This window comes from Candoia aspera, chromosome 1 (assembly GCF_035149785.1).
Source record: "Candoia aspera isolate rCanAsp1 chromosome 1, rCanAsp1.hap2, whole genome shotgun sequence".
Lineage (NCBI taxonomy): Eukaryota > Metazoa > Chordata > Lepidosauria > Squamata > Boidae > Candoia > Candoia aspera.
In genome coordinates, this window is record NC_086153.1 from 126,766,835 (window position 1) to 126,785,185 (window position 18,351).

The 18,351-nt window shown below is 39.2% G+C and overlaps 1 protein-coding gene across 1 annotated transcript in view; it reads left to right on the forward strand.

Moving 5' to 3' along the window:
* The window catches only part of LOC134493463 (protein eyes shut homolog), a 529,249-nt gene that overhangs the window by 359,983 nt on the left and 150,915 nt on the right, over positions 1-18,351 (forward strand). Inside the window, 1 exon segment of the mRNA XM_063298062.1 lies at positions 13,014-13,175. Within this exon segment, the coding sequence (XP_063154132.1) occupies positions 13,014-13,175 (162 nt within the window).

An 18,351-nucleotide genomic window follows, 5' to 3' on the forward strand; every position in this document is an offset into this window, starting at 1 on the left:
AGGAACAAATCACTGTACTTTCACCTTATTTCTTTTCCTAAGGATGACCAATTTCATCTTCTCATTTTTTTTTCCTGTGCATGTCAGAATAGGTTCTTAGCTTAATCCTCAGTTTGATAAAGGAACAATAGTAACAAGAGTGGATGGGTGAGGAATGCTGGTTCCCTGGTTTATCAAATTTCATTTCTTTAGCACTAGAAACTGCTCTCTGGACCAATGGAGACACAGTACTGGTAACCAGCCTTTTTTTTTTAACATGCATAAACAGTGCTAACCACTTTGGAAGTAGGCAATTGTCAAGGGGTTAAGGGTAATGGGAACAGCCCTGGATTTCTAACCAACCTGGCATCAGGGCTTTTTGATCTCAAGCTTGGTAGTCTGGCAGCAAAGAGAGAAATGTGCTGGGCTTCTGCTGCCAGTTTGCCTGGGTCAGCTTTCCCACAAACTGCTTCATGGATAGCCAAGATGCCCAGGAGGCTTCCAAACATGGCATTGAAAAAACAAGTGGCAAATCAGTGCCCTAAACAAGGTGTCTATTGCTACAGTGGATTAGAATACAGTGGAACAGCAGTAGTCCAACCGCTATTATTTATGTCTATTCTTACTCCATTGCCTTACACTTATATACAATATAGTAATATCCTCTACCTTATAGCAATATAGTAAAATGCATCCTCCAATATTACATTTTTTACTAGCTTGGCTTAAACAAGAAACTTTAATAAATGTGCCCTCTATTGAAATTTTGACAATGTTTTAAGGCGATTAAGAATTTGACATTTAAGATAATGCCAATTAAAGGTTTTCTGTGCAATAGAGATAACAATACATTGAATTTTTCCTTAATGGCATGAATCAGATCATTCTGTATTGAGCACACTGCTGATGACATTGTTTTTATTGGAAAATGTGTTCCATCACTAGGGCACTCAACCATAAGCTATCATAAGAGGGGGAATTATGACCTCCCATTTTTCATTCAGAACACTGACAGTTCCTACCCACCTCTTTTTCTTCAGGTCCAGAGTAGTAAGCATACAAACCAAGCTGATAATATATCATCAGGAAGAGAACATTCAACAAGGATTTTTTATTTTTTTATTTATGCTAGAATTTCAGATATGCTGATAAACCTGATGGTACAGTTTTGTGTCCATGGGTGCTAAAATAAGCACTTATTAAAGCAAAGCCCTACTTTAAAGTCATCTAGCATTATTATATCTTCAGTTCATGAAGTCTTTTAATATTTTTTATTCTGAAATAATGTTTTAAATGAGCACGTTTTAGAGAACGATAACAAAAAGTATTAAGGAGAAAATGTGTGATACACAACTACTGAGCTATGCCTTGCTATCACTGACCTATTAAGATTCAGTTTATCTTTATAAGAACTTCAATCAAATACCAAGATTAAAGAAATTTATTTGTTCTGGACCTGGTAATCAGAAAGGGAACTTGAAGCTCAAGAACAAATATACTTTTGGTTTCAATTAAGTTTTAAAAATGGAAAACTGGGAGGTTGAGTTCATATTTCCATCTGAAAGGGTCTTCCTTTAAGAAATATATAGCCTAGTTTTGCAGAAGGCCATTAACATCATCCTACCTGATTGCTTGTAATTTTCTGGGATGCCTAAAGCATCTAAAGTCTGGCTTTGTTATGTGAAGTAGGGAACTGCATAGATTATTAGATTTGGACTACTCTATCCTCCCTGATATACCATTTACTCTCAGTAGAGTTTTTTTTTTAATTGTCCTTGATTAAACAAATTATGTCTCCCCTCCCTTTCCAAAATGTATGCCCCATGTCATCACAGCCCACCAGCCCCATTGTTCCTTCATTATTATGTACATATTACAGTTCCCCATTTAAGAAGTCTTGTGCTGTTAGGTTACATTCTTACTATTCCTTTTTCCTTATTCCATTCATAAAATGCATTCCAAGCAAGAATTCTGAGTTCTTTTGTTGCCATTTTCCAGTAGATCTTTTGGATCTATGCTACTGTCACAAGACAGGACATGCAAAGCATGAAAGGGTAATGATGTATAGACTCTTGGAGTGTACAAAGGGACTGGTAACCTGATATTCTTGATATGCACAAACAGGGAACTAATTTGCACATTTCTCCCTTCAATCTTCTGCATTGCTTATTTGTCTTGCTCTTCCAGATTGTTTTCCAAAACTCCCCCATTTCTCTGAGCATTAAGTTACATCAGTGGATCTTCACTTAAATTAATTTGGATACAATCTAATAGCCTGACAAAGAGTGTGTGTAGTACATTTATATAGCCAAGGTCTATAAGCTACGTGAACCAAATAAGCTCTCTTTATAGATTAGATTGTATTTTGCAATCAATAGATAAACAAGTCACAGTAGAATACTAGAAATTAGTTTGTGATATGGATCATTGATTTCTACAGTCAGTATTAGTGGCACTCCTAAAACATATGTCAGATTAAGGCTGAAATCCTATGTCTAATTAGGTGGGAATCAATCTCATTGAATACAACTGGACATACTTCCAAGTCAACCAGAATAGAACTATCTTGCTAGAGCAGCAGTTTTAAAAAGTACATTTTTACATAGCCTATGGTTAGTTTGATAAATTCACTACCTTAGGATATGACAATGATCTCTTTGACTATTTTATGAGAAACATGTTATCAGTGGCAATTAACTGCAATAGCTAAACAGAACATGCCAAAGAATACCAGTTCTTTGAGAAGAGAGGTCAGGCATGGGAGAGAACTAATACTTTCATGTCTTGCTTGTGACTATCTGTCTGACCATGAGATAAAGCAGGATGCTGGCTCATGTGGGCTTTTGATCTATATAGTTTCAATCACATATTGGTATTTTCTATTAATTTAGACAGTCTGGAATATACTTCAGTTCTAGGGAAGATGGATCAGCATTGGTATGCAGATTACCCTTTGTTCTATGTGTTTTTCCTTTCCAAAGCAAGATAGACTGTGTAGATGTAGGATATTTGCCTGGAGGCATAATGGGCTGAATGAGAACCAGTAAACTGCAGCTGAAATTGATAAGACTGAAGTGCAGTTGATAGAGAGCAACCAGTGATCAGCTTGAGTTTTAGCATGCCTCCTGGAGTTGTAAGTTTTCCATCAGTGGAAGTTTTCAAAGATTGGAAAGCCATTTGTCTAGGATGCTCTCAGGACTCCTGCCCTGGACAAGGGGCTGGATTAGAAACCCTCCAAGATACCTTCCAAACCTATGATTTTATGATTCTGTGCATCTATGAATTACAAACACTTGTTCTAAATGACCCTGCATTCCCTAAATGAGCTTTATGACTGTCCAGGTCCACATCTGTCACTAGAAGCATGAGAAACTCAATAGCAAGGGCTGATATACTGTATATCAAAGGCTTATGCTTCTTCAAAAGAGATAAACTGGTTCATGTGAAACTTACACACAGATCAGGAAGCCACAGTGCAGATAGAACATGATGAAACAGACTGGTTCCAGATTGGCAAAGAAGTGGGGCAAAGCTGCATGCTTTCCCCTTATTTACTCAACCTATATGCAGAATATATATTGAGGAAGCTGGTTTGGAAGAAAATGAACATGGTTTAAAAACAGGAGGAAGAAGCATCAATAACCTGCATTAAGCTGATGACACTAGCTGAAAATGCAAATGATCTGCAAGCTCTAGTAATGAAAGTCAAACAGCAGAGTAAATAATGGGACTAAGATTAAATATAAATGCTGAACTAATCAAAGAGGTACAGCAACTAGCCTTAGAATTAACAATTAAGATCCTGAAGTGGTGGATAGCTTCTGTCTTTTAGGTTCAACTATCAACAGTAAAGGAAAAAGTAGGCAAGAAATACACCACAAATTAGCACTTGGTAAGCATCCATGAAGGCCTTGGAAAACATATTCAGATGTCGTGATGTGTCTGAAGCTATAAAGATCAGAATCATGCAGGCAATGGTTTTCCTTGTGACATTGTATGGAAGTGAAACTTGGACTTTAAAGAAGAGGCATAGGAAGAGTATTGACACCTCTGAACTTTGGTGCTGAAGAAGGGTCCTGAGAATACTATAGATAAATGGATCATCAACAAAGCAATTCAGAGTTCTCATTTGAGGCGCAAATGACCAGACTCAAATTATCATTCCTTGGACACATTAGGTGAAGACCTAGTCTCTGGAGATGTCTATAATGTGGAAAAGGTAAGAGGAAAGAGAAAAGAGAAAAGGATGACCAGCAGCAGGGTCCATTTCAGCCACAATAGTGCACAAGTGGGAGACCTAAAGGACCAGATTGTGTACAGATCTTACTGGAGAAAATCTATCTATGTGGTCACTAAGAGTTCACACCAATTTTATGACACATAATCAACCAGTCAACCAAATGTCCTAAATGATACACAGATAGTCAAATATTTCATCAAAAGAAGAAATCATTTCTTTCTTTATTTGTTTGTTTGTTTGTTTAATTTATATAGCCGCCCATCTCACAAGAAGGGAATCACATCCTGTTTTGTGAAAGGAAATATTCTGCACAATACTCCTATCGCCCAGCATTGAAGAAAACAGAGCAGCCCTTATTATGCAAAATGCTGTCTATATCTTGCAACATTGAGGATTATGGCAATATTTTTATTATATGGTTCAGTGGGCTTGAATTCTTAACATGATGTAGAAAATGCCAAAAGTAAAAATATTTTGTTTTCTTTGACAACAGGACATTAGCTCTTAAACTCTAATGTAATAACTTGTGCTTCCTTTTCTTACAAATGCACTGATTTTTTTTTAATGAAAAAAACAGTACAGCCAGTTTGCAAGCATATCTGGGCTGCAAAACTATATACAAAAGCTAGATGGCAGCAGAAGGTTATCTCCATTCCCATCTCCTGGTCAGATGTATTTTTCCAGCCAACATATGGTGGTCCTGGTATAGATGGCCACTTGATGGTCTGCTAAGCAGTCAATATAATATAGTGGTTTAGAGAACCCCAAATTAACTTAAATTAAGGTTGGACTTCACCCAAGGAAACTGACTGTTTGACTTTGGGTCAGTCACAGATTTTCTGTGGTGGGGATAAAATGAAGGGAGATCACTGTGGAAGCCATCTTGAGTTTTTGGAGGAAAGTTAGGATACAAAATAATGCCAGCAGGGCTTACTTCTTAAAGTAGTGGGTTGTATTAGGACATCAAATAAATTGAAATGTAAATAATATTCAATCCAATGTAATTAACATTAAATGTAGGCAATAGGTTTACTCTCATGTCATGTATTTAATACTTGTCCCCCTTTTGTGACGTTGAAGACATTTTTGTAACAACCTTTGGAAGTCTCTGGGGTTTTGTACTCAATGCTGTTGTGGCTACCAGTGTCTCTGGGACCTCAGAATGTGACATAATGTAAAGCAGACACCCCTAACAGACTGATCCATTTAGCTGTTAGAAATATCATATTCTTTCTCTTTGGGGGGGTTTGTCTTTGTTTTGTTTTGTTTTGATATTTTTGTCTAGATGTAGTCAGCAGAGAATTTTTAAAAGAAAAAAACAATCTTGCCGACTGAACCACAAGGAGCTGCAAGATGATATGTTAGACTTTGGGGTTTAATAGCCTGTCATCCTAAATAAACCAAGCATAATGTTGCTTTGACCTTCCCTGTTCACCATATCATATCTGAACACCCCTTCCTCAAGACTGAATATGTTCTTCCATTGTTTTCTGAAGCTTTAAAAAAATCTATTATCTTTTAAGCACAGACTGAAGAAATTGATTCTACCCCTTTCCAGTTTTCTTTTTGCACATAACAAATTTTATATAGCCTTACCGGCTGTGTTTAAGGTCAATAAAATGTAGATTATGAATTTTAAAGCAGTGCTGACTTCAAATCTTTTTGAAGGTTTCTCATTAGTGTTCTGTAAAGCACTATGGTATGACTGAATAAGAGTACACTTTTACATTTCCCAATATACTGAAGTCTAAGAAAGGGAAAAGAGCAAGCCAATCTATTTTTATTTTTTTAAAGAATAGAACATGTATTTTATGAGCCAACATAGTGTTGATAAGGAACAAATTTTCTAGTGGTTACCTAACTATGCTATTTATCAGGTGCACTGGAATTATACTGGCACCTATTTGGTGTGTACACTTGAATATGCTATTTTTTGAGATTATTACTTATCAAATAATTTAAGAATTTTTATTGGTGCTCAGCTAAGCAACATTTGTTGATTAAGTTGGGAAAAAGAAAGTTTTTTTTTTCTTCAAATAAATCTCAGTGAGCTTATCCTCACATTCCTGCTAACCTTGACACAAAAGCTAGTAAACATTTTTATGACAAGTCCACCTGCTGTTGCCTAGCTCTCATCTCAAGCCCACAGCATTATGGCCACTTCATACTGCTGTGGGCCCTCCTCATTCCCTCTGGTTGCTGGGCACTGTCCTCCATGAATATTTTGGTTTGGGACACAGGAGGAAACAAACACCTGGCTTCCACAGAGGAATCTGCCTACCTAATGCCTGATTGACACTTTCTGAGGATCTTACCTGGGTCTTAGGGCCTACTCAGTCTCCTCATATATGCAAATTTAATATATATATATTTGAGAGACTGCTAGACCTGTGCTGCACAGAAGGTCATTTTAAACCAGGAGAGAGGGAGGCAGATGCTGCCTGCTCCAATACTTTGTCCCTTGTTGCATTTCAAACACAAGTTGAGGCTTCAGCTAGAGGTGTGTCAGTTGAAGCTTGCATGGGGATTTTCCAGTTGAAAGGCTGGCTAAAACTAATTTGAGGGAGAGATTTTTATTCCACCTAATTGTTGTCGACAAGTTTGACTCCTCATGGGGAAAAAAAAAAAGCATAGCTTCAGACTTACCTACTGCAGATTCTCAGCCCAGTGCCTGATAAAACTCAGAGGGCCTTATGAAAGATCAAGCAATGTATCCTACAGAAGGGCAGGAACAGAATTTCTCACCATTGTAATACTTTGGAACAGGCCTTTACCTATCCCTAAATATTTACACAATATTCTCTCTCTCCCTCAAAGAAGAGCCTTTACTCTAGATAGACTTAATGCCTTACCATCAAGGGTTTTTGGAAGGGACGTGTAGCAATCCTCCCTTTCAGGAATGAATCTGTCCTTGCATGATCAGTGCTATTGAATCAAAATCTCATCTTCTGCTGAGCTGCCCATTGTACCTATATGGCCCTCTGAAGTAATATTACCCCTCCTTGTAAATCAACTGTACCATGGAAGAGAATACACTTTTTTATTAGCTGATAAATCCCTAGAAATCTGGAAAAAGGTAACAAAATATTGCTTGATCTCAATCCCTATAAAGAAAATTTGGGTGTAATTATGTTCTGTTATACTGTGCCATGTCAGAAGCTATGTTACTCTTTTTTAATAATGTTGTTCTTGTGTTGTCATTTGATATTTTATACAGGAATTTGGAATATGTTCATAAATAAATAACCTTGGAAATTTCCCAGCTCTGTATCGCTGGGTCTTCACCTCTACAGGCAGTACTAGCCTTCTCCTGCTTCTGCTTACAAGAGCTTTGTTTTGTTTTGTTTTTCCACTATTTTTAGTAAACACGCATACACACACACACAAAGCAGCACTAGGATAGCTCCCTTTAACTTCACTCCACTCCCTCCTTGCCTACGAACTGGGCTATTTGAGGGCATGGGTTAAGTGACTTTTTGTGAGAGTGCTCCCATGTTCAGAAACAGACTGATCCTGCAAGCCAGCAACTTGACAAGCGGGTTGACTGGCCATTCTAAGCATCTGTGTACACTAACGCATTCTTGCCCTGCCACACATAAAGGAGAGTGATTGTTGCTTATTTTCCTTGCCAGCAGGTGATGCAGGGTGGGAAGAGAAACAAAACCAGGGGAATCCAACAATCACTTTTCTTTAACTTGTTCTGCATTAAAATAGAAAGGACAGCACTATCTGCCAGCCTCGTTTTTGAAGAAGAACAGGGATTGGCAATTTATGCTGGCATACTTTTGCTCTGGGTCTTGGCTACAGGATAGCATTTTAGTGCTGGCTTTGTTCAGTGAGGTTAAGGTTGCAATCCTACATCAGTTTGCCTAGGAATGAATTTGTGGAACTTAAATATTAAAGAAATAATTGCTAATCTCACTGATTTCTGTAGGATGAAGACTGTGCTTTGAGTATTTGTAAACTGATAGATGGTCGAAGTGTCATTTGCCTGAAGTGCCTGCTGTATTTTGGAATGTGAATCCTTGATCTTCCGTTGTGATTAAAAAATAAATAAATGAATATTCTAGACAAAAACAAGTCCTTCATTCCCAGTGCTATTTGGTGGTACAAGTTATTAATCATAATACAATGATTACAGAAACTGAGTACCATGCTGAGTTTAAGGTTATTTTGGTTAGGGTTTAGCATCTGTACATTCTTATTAAAACCAAAGTTGTGTGACTAATTATTTCAATTACTTAAGTAACCTCAGCCCAAAACCTCAAACCAGAAAAGTTTAAAACAGAATGAGCTTCCCATTTTCTTTTTCTTCCTCCTCCCTAAGGTTTCTCTCTCTCCTAAAACCCCTATAAACCCAGAAAGAGGCTGTATCTTTCTCCTTGACTGTTCCTAGAGAGGCACAACATGATCAGATAATGGGAGGAATGTCTGGTTTCATTCTCCATCACTACATCATTAATTTTGAAGTAGAGAATGACAGATTAGGTTAAACTCACTACACATCAATTTTTCATGCTCCTACGAACTATGGTTGTGTTTGTTGTTGCCAATCCATGCCATCAACAAAGTTGGTTTTGTAGCTGCACCTTCACCCCACTGACATCCATGGCTATTTCTTCTTAAATAACCCTAACCTGAAAGGCAAGGCTTTTGGAATGTGATAAGACTCTCTGAGGTCATAAATAACCAGCTGTGAACATCCCAGTCACATTGATCTTCTACATTATGTTCAGCACATCAACACTTTACCTTTCTAGAAAGTGAGAGATTTTAGAAGCGTTTAGGTATGTGGCTGTATGGTGTGGAATATGGTGCTCTGTGTTGGTGGAGCTGTGTCCATGAGAGAAGAGACAGCTGCAGTTCACCCAAGAATGTGAAGCTGTATGTCTTTGTGAGGAAAGAGCCCGAAGGGAAGATGTAAAGATGTGGTTCAACACATCTAAGGCTGTTAAGGATTCAGCAGGTGGCACCCAGAAGTTCTTCAGTGGACTCCAGCTTCAGAGCAATGGCCAGAAGAGGTTGCAGAGGAGATAGAAGACAAAGAGCTTTAGAAATCAAATTTCCATCTGCCTTTTTGGCTTGACTCACCCCTCCCTCTTTTTTTTTTTTTTTTGCTTAGTGTATAAGGCAAGCTGCTGAGAAGTCTTTACTGATAATAGGCAGAAAGGACGGAGGAAGCAGATTGCCCAAAGTTGCCTAGTAACAGCAAAGAAACTGAAATTAGAGATAAGCAAGACAGAAGTGTAAGTTTGGGGAAAGGACAGAAACAAGACAATTGAATATAAACCTGCTATTTAACAGGGTTGTAATATACAAGAACAAATTTAGGGGTTAGAAAAAAATGATTTTTGTAACTTGGAGGCTGTAATGATATGTAGAATGACCTTGGGAGACTGGAGGGATTGCTGCAGACAAGGCACTTGGCATGTAAAAGATGTCTCAGTCCACAGAAGGAGAGAGGGCATGAGAAGTGTCTCACAAGGGGCCATCCCTAGTTTTCCAGGGAGTAAAAGGAAGGGAAGGGAGAAGTGCTTTTAGATTCTGTTAATGTAACTGTACAATAAAGTTGGAGCTAGTGGTCCTGGCTGTGCTTCTTGTCTGGGCTACCTCACAGGGCTAACAGCGGTTCTGTAAATAATATCTCACCAGCTACTGTAAAAAATCAGACCGCCAGACATCTTGTAGATAGCCTATTTTGTCAATAAAAGTAGCTGCTCCACCAGATTTATCCATACCCTGCCTGAGTCTAATTAGACCTATGAACTTGCAGCAGGAAAATGTTGGTGGGAGGGTGGGTAAAGAAAAATGTTTATTCAGCAATGGTCATTGGATCTGTCCTACAGAAGCAGACACCAACATTGGAACAATCCCAGTACTTATGAACATGCACAGCACCATGTATCCATTTCTCATTGATTTAATGTATGCTTTTGCCTTACGCGGTTAAGCTTTTCATTTTCGCATATATAAAGGCACTTTGTTCTGTATGGTCTTTTAAAATGCTGACGGGTCATTCCCCCATCCTAGAATATCCTGACATGCATGCTGATTTATTACCTTGGTTTCATTGTATATGACCTGTCTGTTTAGAGATAATGTCTGTCTTTATCCAATATTCTGTTTTTAACAATTATATTCACTGCAATTCAGAAGACGTTAATTCCAGCCAGGCTTAGAATTTGTTCACAAAACTGTTTTTCATAACTAATAAAAGGTGATCTAATAGAATGTTGTTTGTATCTAATCCTTTGGGTTTCTGAACATAAGAACATAAGAGCTTCTTTGCTTGAAAAACCCAAATCCAAATCCACTAAACCATTTCTAAACCAGTATTATTTTTTTACAGCATTCAGTCAATCAAGTGATCATCTGATTTTTTTTTTTTTAACAAATCAGAAAGCTACCAATAACATCTAAGGTAGTTGTGGGGGCAACTGGCAATTATACTGTATTAATCCAAAAGAAGACAGCCCCAAATTTGACATAAGCTTCTAAAGAGGAAATGTAGACAGAAAACAAAAACCATAAACGTCCTGTGCAATGTCTTCCCCACCCTGTCCATTAAGGGCATAAGTGCATTTACCAGATAGGGCAGAGTCACACTTTCTGCTTGGCTCATCACCAGTACAGGCCACTCACTGCTTCCTGAGAGCAGGAATAGATGTCATCCTCCTCCCATTCCCAGACCATGGCAAATGCACCCTGCAACTGAGTTTTCCAGCTTTGACTCAAAACTGTTGTGAGTTGGGCTGAGAGAGAGTGACTGGCCCAAGGGCACCCAGCTGGCTTTCATGGCCAAGTGGGACTAGAACTCTCAGTCTCCTGGCTTCTAGCCCAGCACCTTCACCACTAGACCAAACTGGCTATTCCATTACGTGGAAGCACCTGGTTGAGTTTGGAAATGAAGCAGAATCAGGCCTGTTTAGTATCTGGGTGGGAATCTGCCTGGGAATCCCTCCCCCCAAAATCTTGGCATAAGACAGTGGCAAACAATTTCTGTACTGCTGCCATGAAAACTTCATGAATGTCTAGTAAAGGTAAAGGTTTCCCTTGACGTAAAGTCCAGTCGTGTCCGACTCTAGGGGGCGGTGCTCATCTCCGTTTCAAAGCCTTGGAGCCGGCGTTGTCCATAGGACACTTCCGGGTCATGTGGCCAGCATGACTCACGGAACGCCGTTACCTTCCCGCCGAAGCGGTACCAATTAATCTACTCACATTTGCATGTTTTCGAACTGCTTGGTGTGCAGGAGCTGGGACGAGCAACGGGAGCTCACCCCGCCGCGCGGTTTCGAACCACCGACCTTCCGATCGACAGCTCAGCGGTTTAACCCACAGCGCCACCGCGTCCCTATCATGAATGTCTAGAGATGTGCAAAATGTGCTGTGCATGGAACAATTATTTGGGTCATCTGTAGCTAAGCAAAACACACTTGCTTTTGGTCTCTGCATAGAACAGAATGGGCTGCTTTGTTCCAGGTAGATTCTGGGGAGGCCAAGAACACCAGCAGCCAAGAAAGGCAGGAAAGGTGGGGAGATGAGGAAGGGATAGTCCCATGGGAGATGTCATTCTGAGAGTGAGTTATTTATTGCTGAGAGCATCCCTAGAAGGAACAGTTGTATGAACCAGTACATCATCAATAGTTGAGAAGAAGAAGTGAAAGACCAAGGCTTGTGGACGTGCTGTATTGGGCCATTGGCAGTAGCTGAGGGAAGGGAAGGTTCTGGAAGGATCAGGAACCACAGCCGCCAAGTCTGGGAATACCCTTTCAAAAAAGCAACTAATGTTTTCATGAGCCTGAAAGTATATGTCCCAGACAAGAAAATCTCTAGGAATACATGTCCTACTTCTGCTTTTAATAGACAAAATAAACAGTTGGCTCATTGTTGTTCCAGATAAAATACCAAAAGAAATTCTGCAACAACCATGTTTGCAGCATCTCATCCAGAGTTGTGGGGTTGTACTTGCCTTCCTTCCTTCCCACCTCTGACCTATACCCCCTTTCTCCCATAACTAGCACCCTGTCCACTTTATTCACCCCAGCTTCTCTGAAGGTAGCTGCACTCTTCCCCCAACAGATTGGATACTTGTGGGTAGAAGGGTTGCCTTTTTCTCTTTCACCACCAAAATTACATGCAGCAAGTGAAAAAAAATGTGGATAGAGCTGGGATGGCTGGTTGTCATGTTTTGTGCCTTCTCATGGGCTGCTGGAAGCAGTAGATCTGAGAGGATGATGCTGGTCATGGTGTGGACATTACTGAGAAATGACCCTGTAGATCTTGAGAGTCTACAGTTCTAGTTACTTGTTGCCAAAGCCTCCAAAGCTCTCACTGGTCCTTTCTTCTTAAGCTTCTTTGTTTATGAAGAATTTCACTTTGGTTTTGGCTCTCTGCACGAGCTTCCTCGTGTTCTGCTATGGTTTTACTTAAAATTAGGAGGATGGGCATTACAATTCAGTGAAGAATTAGTATCATATCCAGGATGCCTGGAAGGAAACCATAGGATTCCCATCAAAAACTTCCTTCTTTCAGAAAAAAACAAAATATCCTAGGGGGACAGGAATGGCTGTGTGCCATGTCTCTCTCTTGCCTACAAATTATTCCTTGCAGGGGACCAATGGTGTGGGGTCATGCTTTCTGGGGGTGGGACCCCAATCAATTATTTGTAAGCCACCCAGAGTCATTTTATAGTGAGATGTGCAGTGTGTAAATATAATAATAATAATAATAATAATAATAATAATAATAATAATAAATCTAATTTTTAACAATCATTTACTTTTGTTTGCTCCAGATACTACATTATTCTTTCCATCATTCAGTGGAAACTCCTATTTAGAGCTACCTTCACTATCATCTCTGTTGGAGAATAGATTTGCATCAGGGCAAGAATGGAACAGAGTGACAATCTACTTGACAGTGAAGACAACGGCTTTAAATGGCACTCTTCTTTATGGTGAGTATAATTATTTTATTCATGTAGCAGAACATTTGTGAGTCTCAGAAAGAAAAGCCTGCCCAATTCTTTCCTATCATCTCCACCCTCCCTTCCCTAGAGGGGGTCTGGATATATCTGTACTTCTAGTGAAAGAGTTAAGCTTCACCCCCTGTTCTTGAATGGGAGATGTCCCCCTTCACCTGGAAGATGAATGGGGTAGAACAGAACCACCCCCTCCCCTGGGACTAAGCTTTTAAATAAATGGCTCCAGTTTATTCATTCAGTCAGAGTCTTCAGGCCACAGTGATTTTGAAGTATGGGTTTGAAGTAAACAAGAATAGAGGAATTTCATTTTAATAAATGAAACAAAGAATGTACTTGGATAATGGGATATAGCTGTCCCAGATTATAGGACACTTAGATCTGCATATCAAAGCTAACAACCTATAAATCAACTAGCCAAGCTATCAAGAAACAGAGGAGTCATGCGGACTTCAGCAACCAGAATTTTTGTCAAAATGATAAAATGTGTTTAGTGATATTATTTTGCAAGCTCTGTCCCTTATGTACAACTACCATCTTGTCTGTTTTGACCCTCTGCGGATCCCATCAGGTCTCCCAGTTTCAAGGCCAAAAATGCAAGATAAAAGTTCTATAAACCCACATAAAGAGGAGGAAAAGGTAGTGCCAGAATTTAACTGGATATGCAAAGGACTGCATCTTCATGGAGACTGAGGGAAGTCAATAAGGCAATAAAGTTTCTTACTTAACTGTGCCATACCTGGAGTCTGGGAGTCAGCCATTGAGTTCAAGTCTGTGAGCTTTGTGAAGCTCAGCCAAGTCTAAGAACCACCACTGAGTTTTTGTTAGAGAAAGTGACGTTTTTCTGCTTCAGTCAGATTCTTCCTCAATACTGGATGCAGTTCTGGAAACCACCCTTTAAGAAGGAGTCAAATAAATTGCTGCCATTCCCTGGAGTTCTTGCAAGGATGATCATAGCATTGATTGTAAACTGTGTCCTGTAAAGCCAAATAGAGGATACTGATATTGAGAGAATGTAAGAAGATTGAGAGGGATATGATAGCAATCTTCAAATACCTGAAAGAATGTCACATACCAGAAGATCAAGGCTTGTTCTCTCTGTTTCCAGACTGCAAGACACAAAACGATGGTTTCATGATACAGGAAGGCAGCTTCTGATTGAATGTTAAAAGGAACTTCCTTTCAGTAAGAGCAGTTCAACAGTAGAATCAAGTATCCAGAGAGGTGGTGGGCTCCCCTTCATTGGCTCTGTTCAAGCAGAGGCTAGATAACCATTTGTCTGGGATGCTTTAGTTTGGATTCAGTCACTGAACATGGGGTTGAACTCAATGGCCTCAATAGCCCCTTTGCAACTTTAGTATTCTATAACAGAACATTCACATAATAACAGACACCAAAGAAGAATTCTCAGTTAGCAGGTGGGTTTGTGGCTGAAAGGGGTTTTGGGGGGGGACCTATATATGAAAAGAACCCTACCCAAAATATGGCTTATTTTCACGCAACTCACTGAAACCAATCAGTTAAGATTTAATTCCAAGAATAATTTCAGTATTTTTAGTTTTACACAGAGCTCCTTATTAACTGGATCATTGACTTCAATAGATAACAAAGATATAGACAATAAATTATATTGACATCAAATTCATTGAGAAAAAAAATGGAAGTTTGTTCCTAGGCCTCCCAGAGCCTTAAAATAGCCCTGCTAGGGCCTTATATGCTGGGATGACTTTTGCAGATTCATTCACTGTGCCATATTGTAAGGATTGCCTACCCTAATAGACTCAGACTCACAAGCAGGAACTTAATGATATCTGATTTATTAAAGAATAGTATGCAAATACAGAGAAAGCTGAGAATGAGCAAAAGCGCACCAAATACAAACTAAAAACCCTCAGCTCAAACGCAATCCCTCCCCACGCCCTGCCGTTGCAAACTCCCCCCCCCCCCCAGGTGCTGGTAACTGTTTCTGCTGATGTCCTGGGAAAGGAACCTTGAACACAGGAGATAACCCAAACACATTCCAATCCAGCTACTAACATATAACAATCCCATGAGATGGAATCCTCCTCCCCTCCCAGATGAAACACGCATCAGCCAAATGACATGCGAAACGTTACGATGTAATGGTAACATTGGAACAGTGAACATGACACATATGTCTTTGGACCATGGAGCCATAACTCGCCTGCTGGTTGATACCCAGTTATTCTCAATGGAGCTGTTACACTGCAGATTCCCCAAACATTGTTGTTTTCCCTAGACAGATCCATAACAGCACTAAGCTCTGCAGGCATCCTGCATTTACACTTCTGGGACAACTTTAGTCAACAGCCCAGCAGAGAGCTAAAAAGCAGAACAAAGCCAGATGGTGATTTTGCAAACCACACACCACAGATGTTCAAGACTGCATAAAGGTGATTTCTGACTTTTCAAGTAAGCACTTTCTCATAAGCAAGCCATTCACAAAATATTTTCCCATATGCACCCGATCATGAGAATTTTGGTGTGGATCATTTTTCAGTTGACAAAGCCTCTAGTCTCTTAAACCCCGGAAAGAAGCCCTGCTGTGTTCAGTGGTGCTCACTTCCATGGATTGCAGTCTGTCAGTAAACCTTGTGGTAAGGCCTCAATACCTAAACTGATGTCCTAGGAAAACAGCAAGAATTTGCAGCCTACTTTCCTCCTGCATTTTCAAGCCAAGACTCTTGATCATTCTTTTTCCAGATTTGAAACTGGATTGCACCTGCTCCCTGTTTATACAACAGTTGTATCTGGCCCAACCAGCACTGCTTGCCACCTCACCAGCGTCAACCTTCGACAGGGATTATGATAAGCCCTGATTGCTTGCTGGCTAGGATCTTGATTTCTTCTGACAAGCAGAAGTGGACATATGTAGGCAGCATACAAATAGTTGTATAAATCAATAAACTAATAAGCCAATTGTAGTATGTCTGCATACTCCTGGTGGACCCAACACATCCTTCAGCCAAATGTACAAACTTTCTAACATATATTTTTCTGTATAAGAGCTAACTGATATATTGGAATGGTAAAAGTGGAGATCTTAGGACAGCAACTTTGTTGAAAGAATAATACACTTTGAAACAGACTTCTTTGTAATAGAACAGACATTATGTATGCTTGCTGAGATAAAAAAAAAAGAGCTTTACTTACCATTAAACAAATCTTTTAAATTCTGATTCTTGTACAACAAACTTTGCTGAGGTATGAGAGAAAGAGTTGAAGAAAGTATTATCAGACACACACAGAAATAGATAGATAGATAGATAGATAGATAGATAGATAGATAGATAGATAGATAGATAAGACACATGAATACTCTTCCTTGAACAGACCTAATTTGGAGATTTTTGCAATGGATATAGAATAACTGAATAAGTGGACTTGTGTGGGTTTTCTGTGGGGGAAAAAAGAACTAAGACTTTACCACAGTGTGCATGATCAAAGTTTGAGATATACATTTAACCATATTCCAGGTGGCAAATTATACCCATTCCTTTAACAAATTATTGATAAGAAAAAGTCTTTTTGCTTTCACAAATGCTGATATTTGAAAAAGAAAAAATGCATTGTTGGATCAAAAGCTGGAGTATTTGTTGCAGTTTCAATTGCATATCTTTGCTTCCTTTTTAGATGCAAATATAGTCCAGCTGGATGGCAAACTTGAAAGAACAAAATCATTTTTTATTCATTGTTTTTCTTACTTCAGCTGAGTATAACATACTGTATGAAACATTCATATGTAATTGCAGGACTAATTCCAAAATTTCTAATGTTCTGTTTTTGAGATTATCTTAAATTTACCATCAGCGATGACTCCAAGTTTCAGTTGGCTCGTGGCAAGATGCTCTCAATATTTCATTTTCTTTATTCCTCCCTCTCTGTTGCTTAAGAACTTCTCCCTTCGGAATGACCAACTCAAAGGATCATGTGGATACTTGACATCAGACTTTGTTCTCTTCCATTAGTAGGCTGTGCCCATGCAGAATCTCCTGCTTATATGTCTGAAAGATCTTTAGCTGACCAATCATAACACTGGGCTTGTAGTCTGTTCTCTGTCATGAGTGCAGCCTGTCTGTTGTAGCCTTCAGGCAATAATAAGTTATCTCTAATAGGCGACTAGGTCAATCCAGTCAGTCCAGGAATCAGATTCTGACCCAAATCCTGTGAAGGGATGTTCTGATGGTCCAGGATGGTGAGGTATCAATCAGAACTACTTTTCTTGTTTTTTTCCAAAATTCTCTTGGCTGTGTTGAGAGGTGATTCTGCTTTCCCATTGCTCTGGAGATAAGCAAAGAAACTAGGGCAGACTCCCATAATTTCTGGAAGGCCTCACAAGTGGTTGTGAGGTACAGAGATAAAATACAGTAGGTCCAGGTTGCTCTTCACCATTAAAAAATAATTTTGCATTGCTCAAGATTCTTAATGTTTCTCAAATGCCAGTGGGACATTTAAAGACATTCTCCACAGAGCGAAGAAATTCAGCAGAAGTACTGATGTAGAACCATCATGTTAGTAATGATCACATTCAGCAAATACCAGTACTGGTGCCAGAGGCTTTATGTGCAAACATCGTTCGTTTGTTTTTGCAGTCATTACTGCATAATCATCACACTTCAAAGCAGAAAGGTCCAAAGAGAACACTATGTGCTGATCACCATGGAACACTCACTGGAAAAATATAATTTGAATGTTCAGAAATTGAAGATGATGATGATGATGATGATGATGATGATGATGATGATGACGACGATGACGACAACGACTGCAGGGTTTTTTTCAAATATTCTTCCCAGTATTAATTTATGTTTTCCCATGTTCATGTGAATGTATTGAAAACTGCATCCCCACATACTCCTGGAGACTGTGTCAATAGACAAAGTGCAACTGAGGTTTGTAGAGATACAAAAATTATTTTTTAAAACATGAGCTACTTTTTCTTTTGAACAGAGAACTGGTCTGTATCATATTGGTCTCTGGAGTATGAAAAAGAGGAGGAAATCCTCACAACTGAGTGGATTAGGAACTGTAATGAAAAGAAATTGGTGAACCAGGAAGAAACACAAAAATATAAAAAATAGATAAACTATCTCATGTTCTGTGTTACGGGAAGGTGGGAGATCCTGTAAAT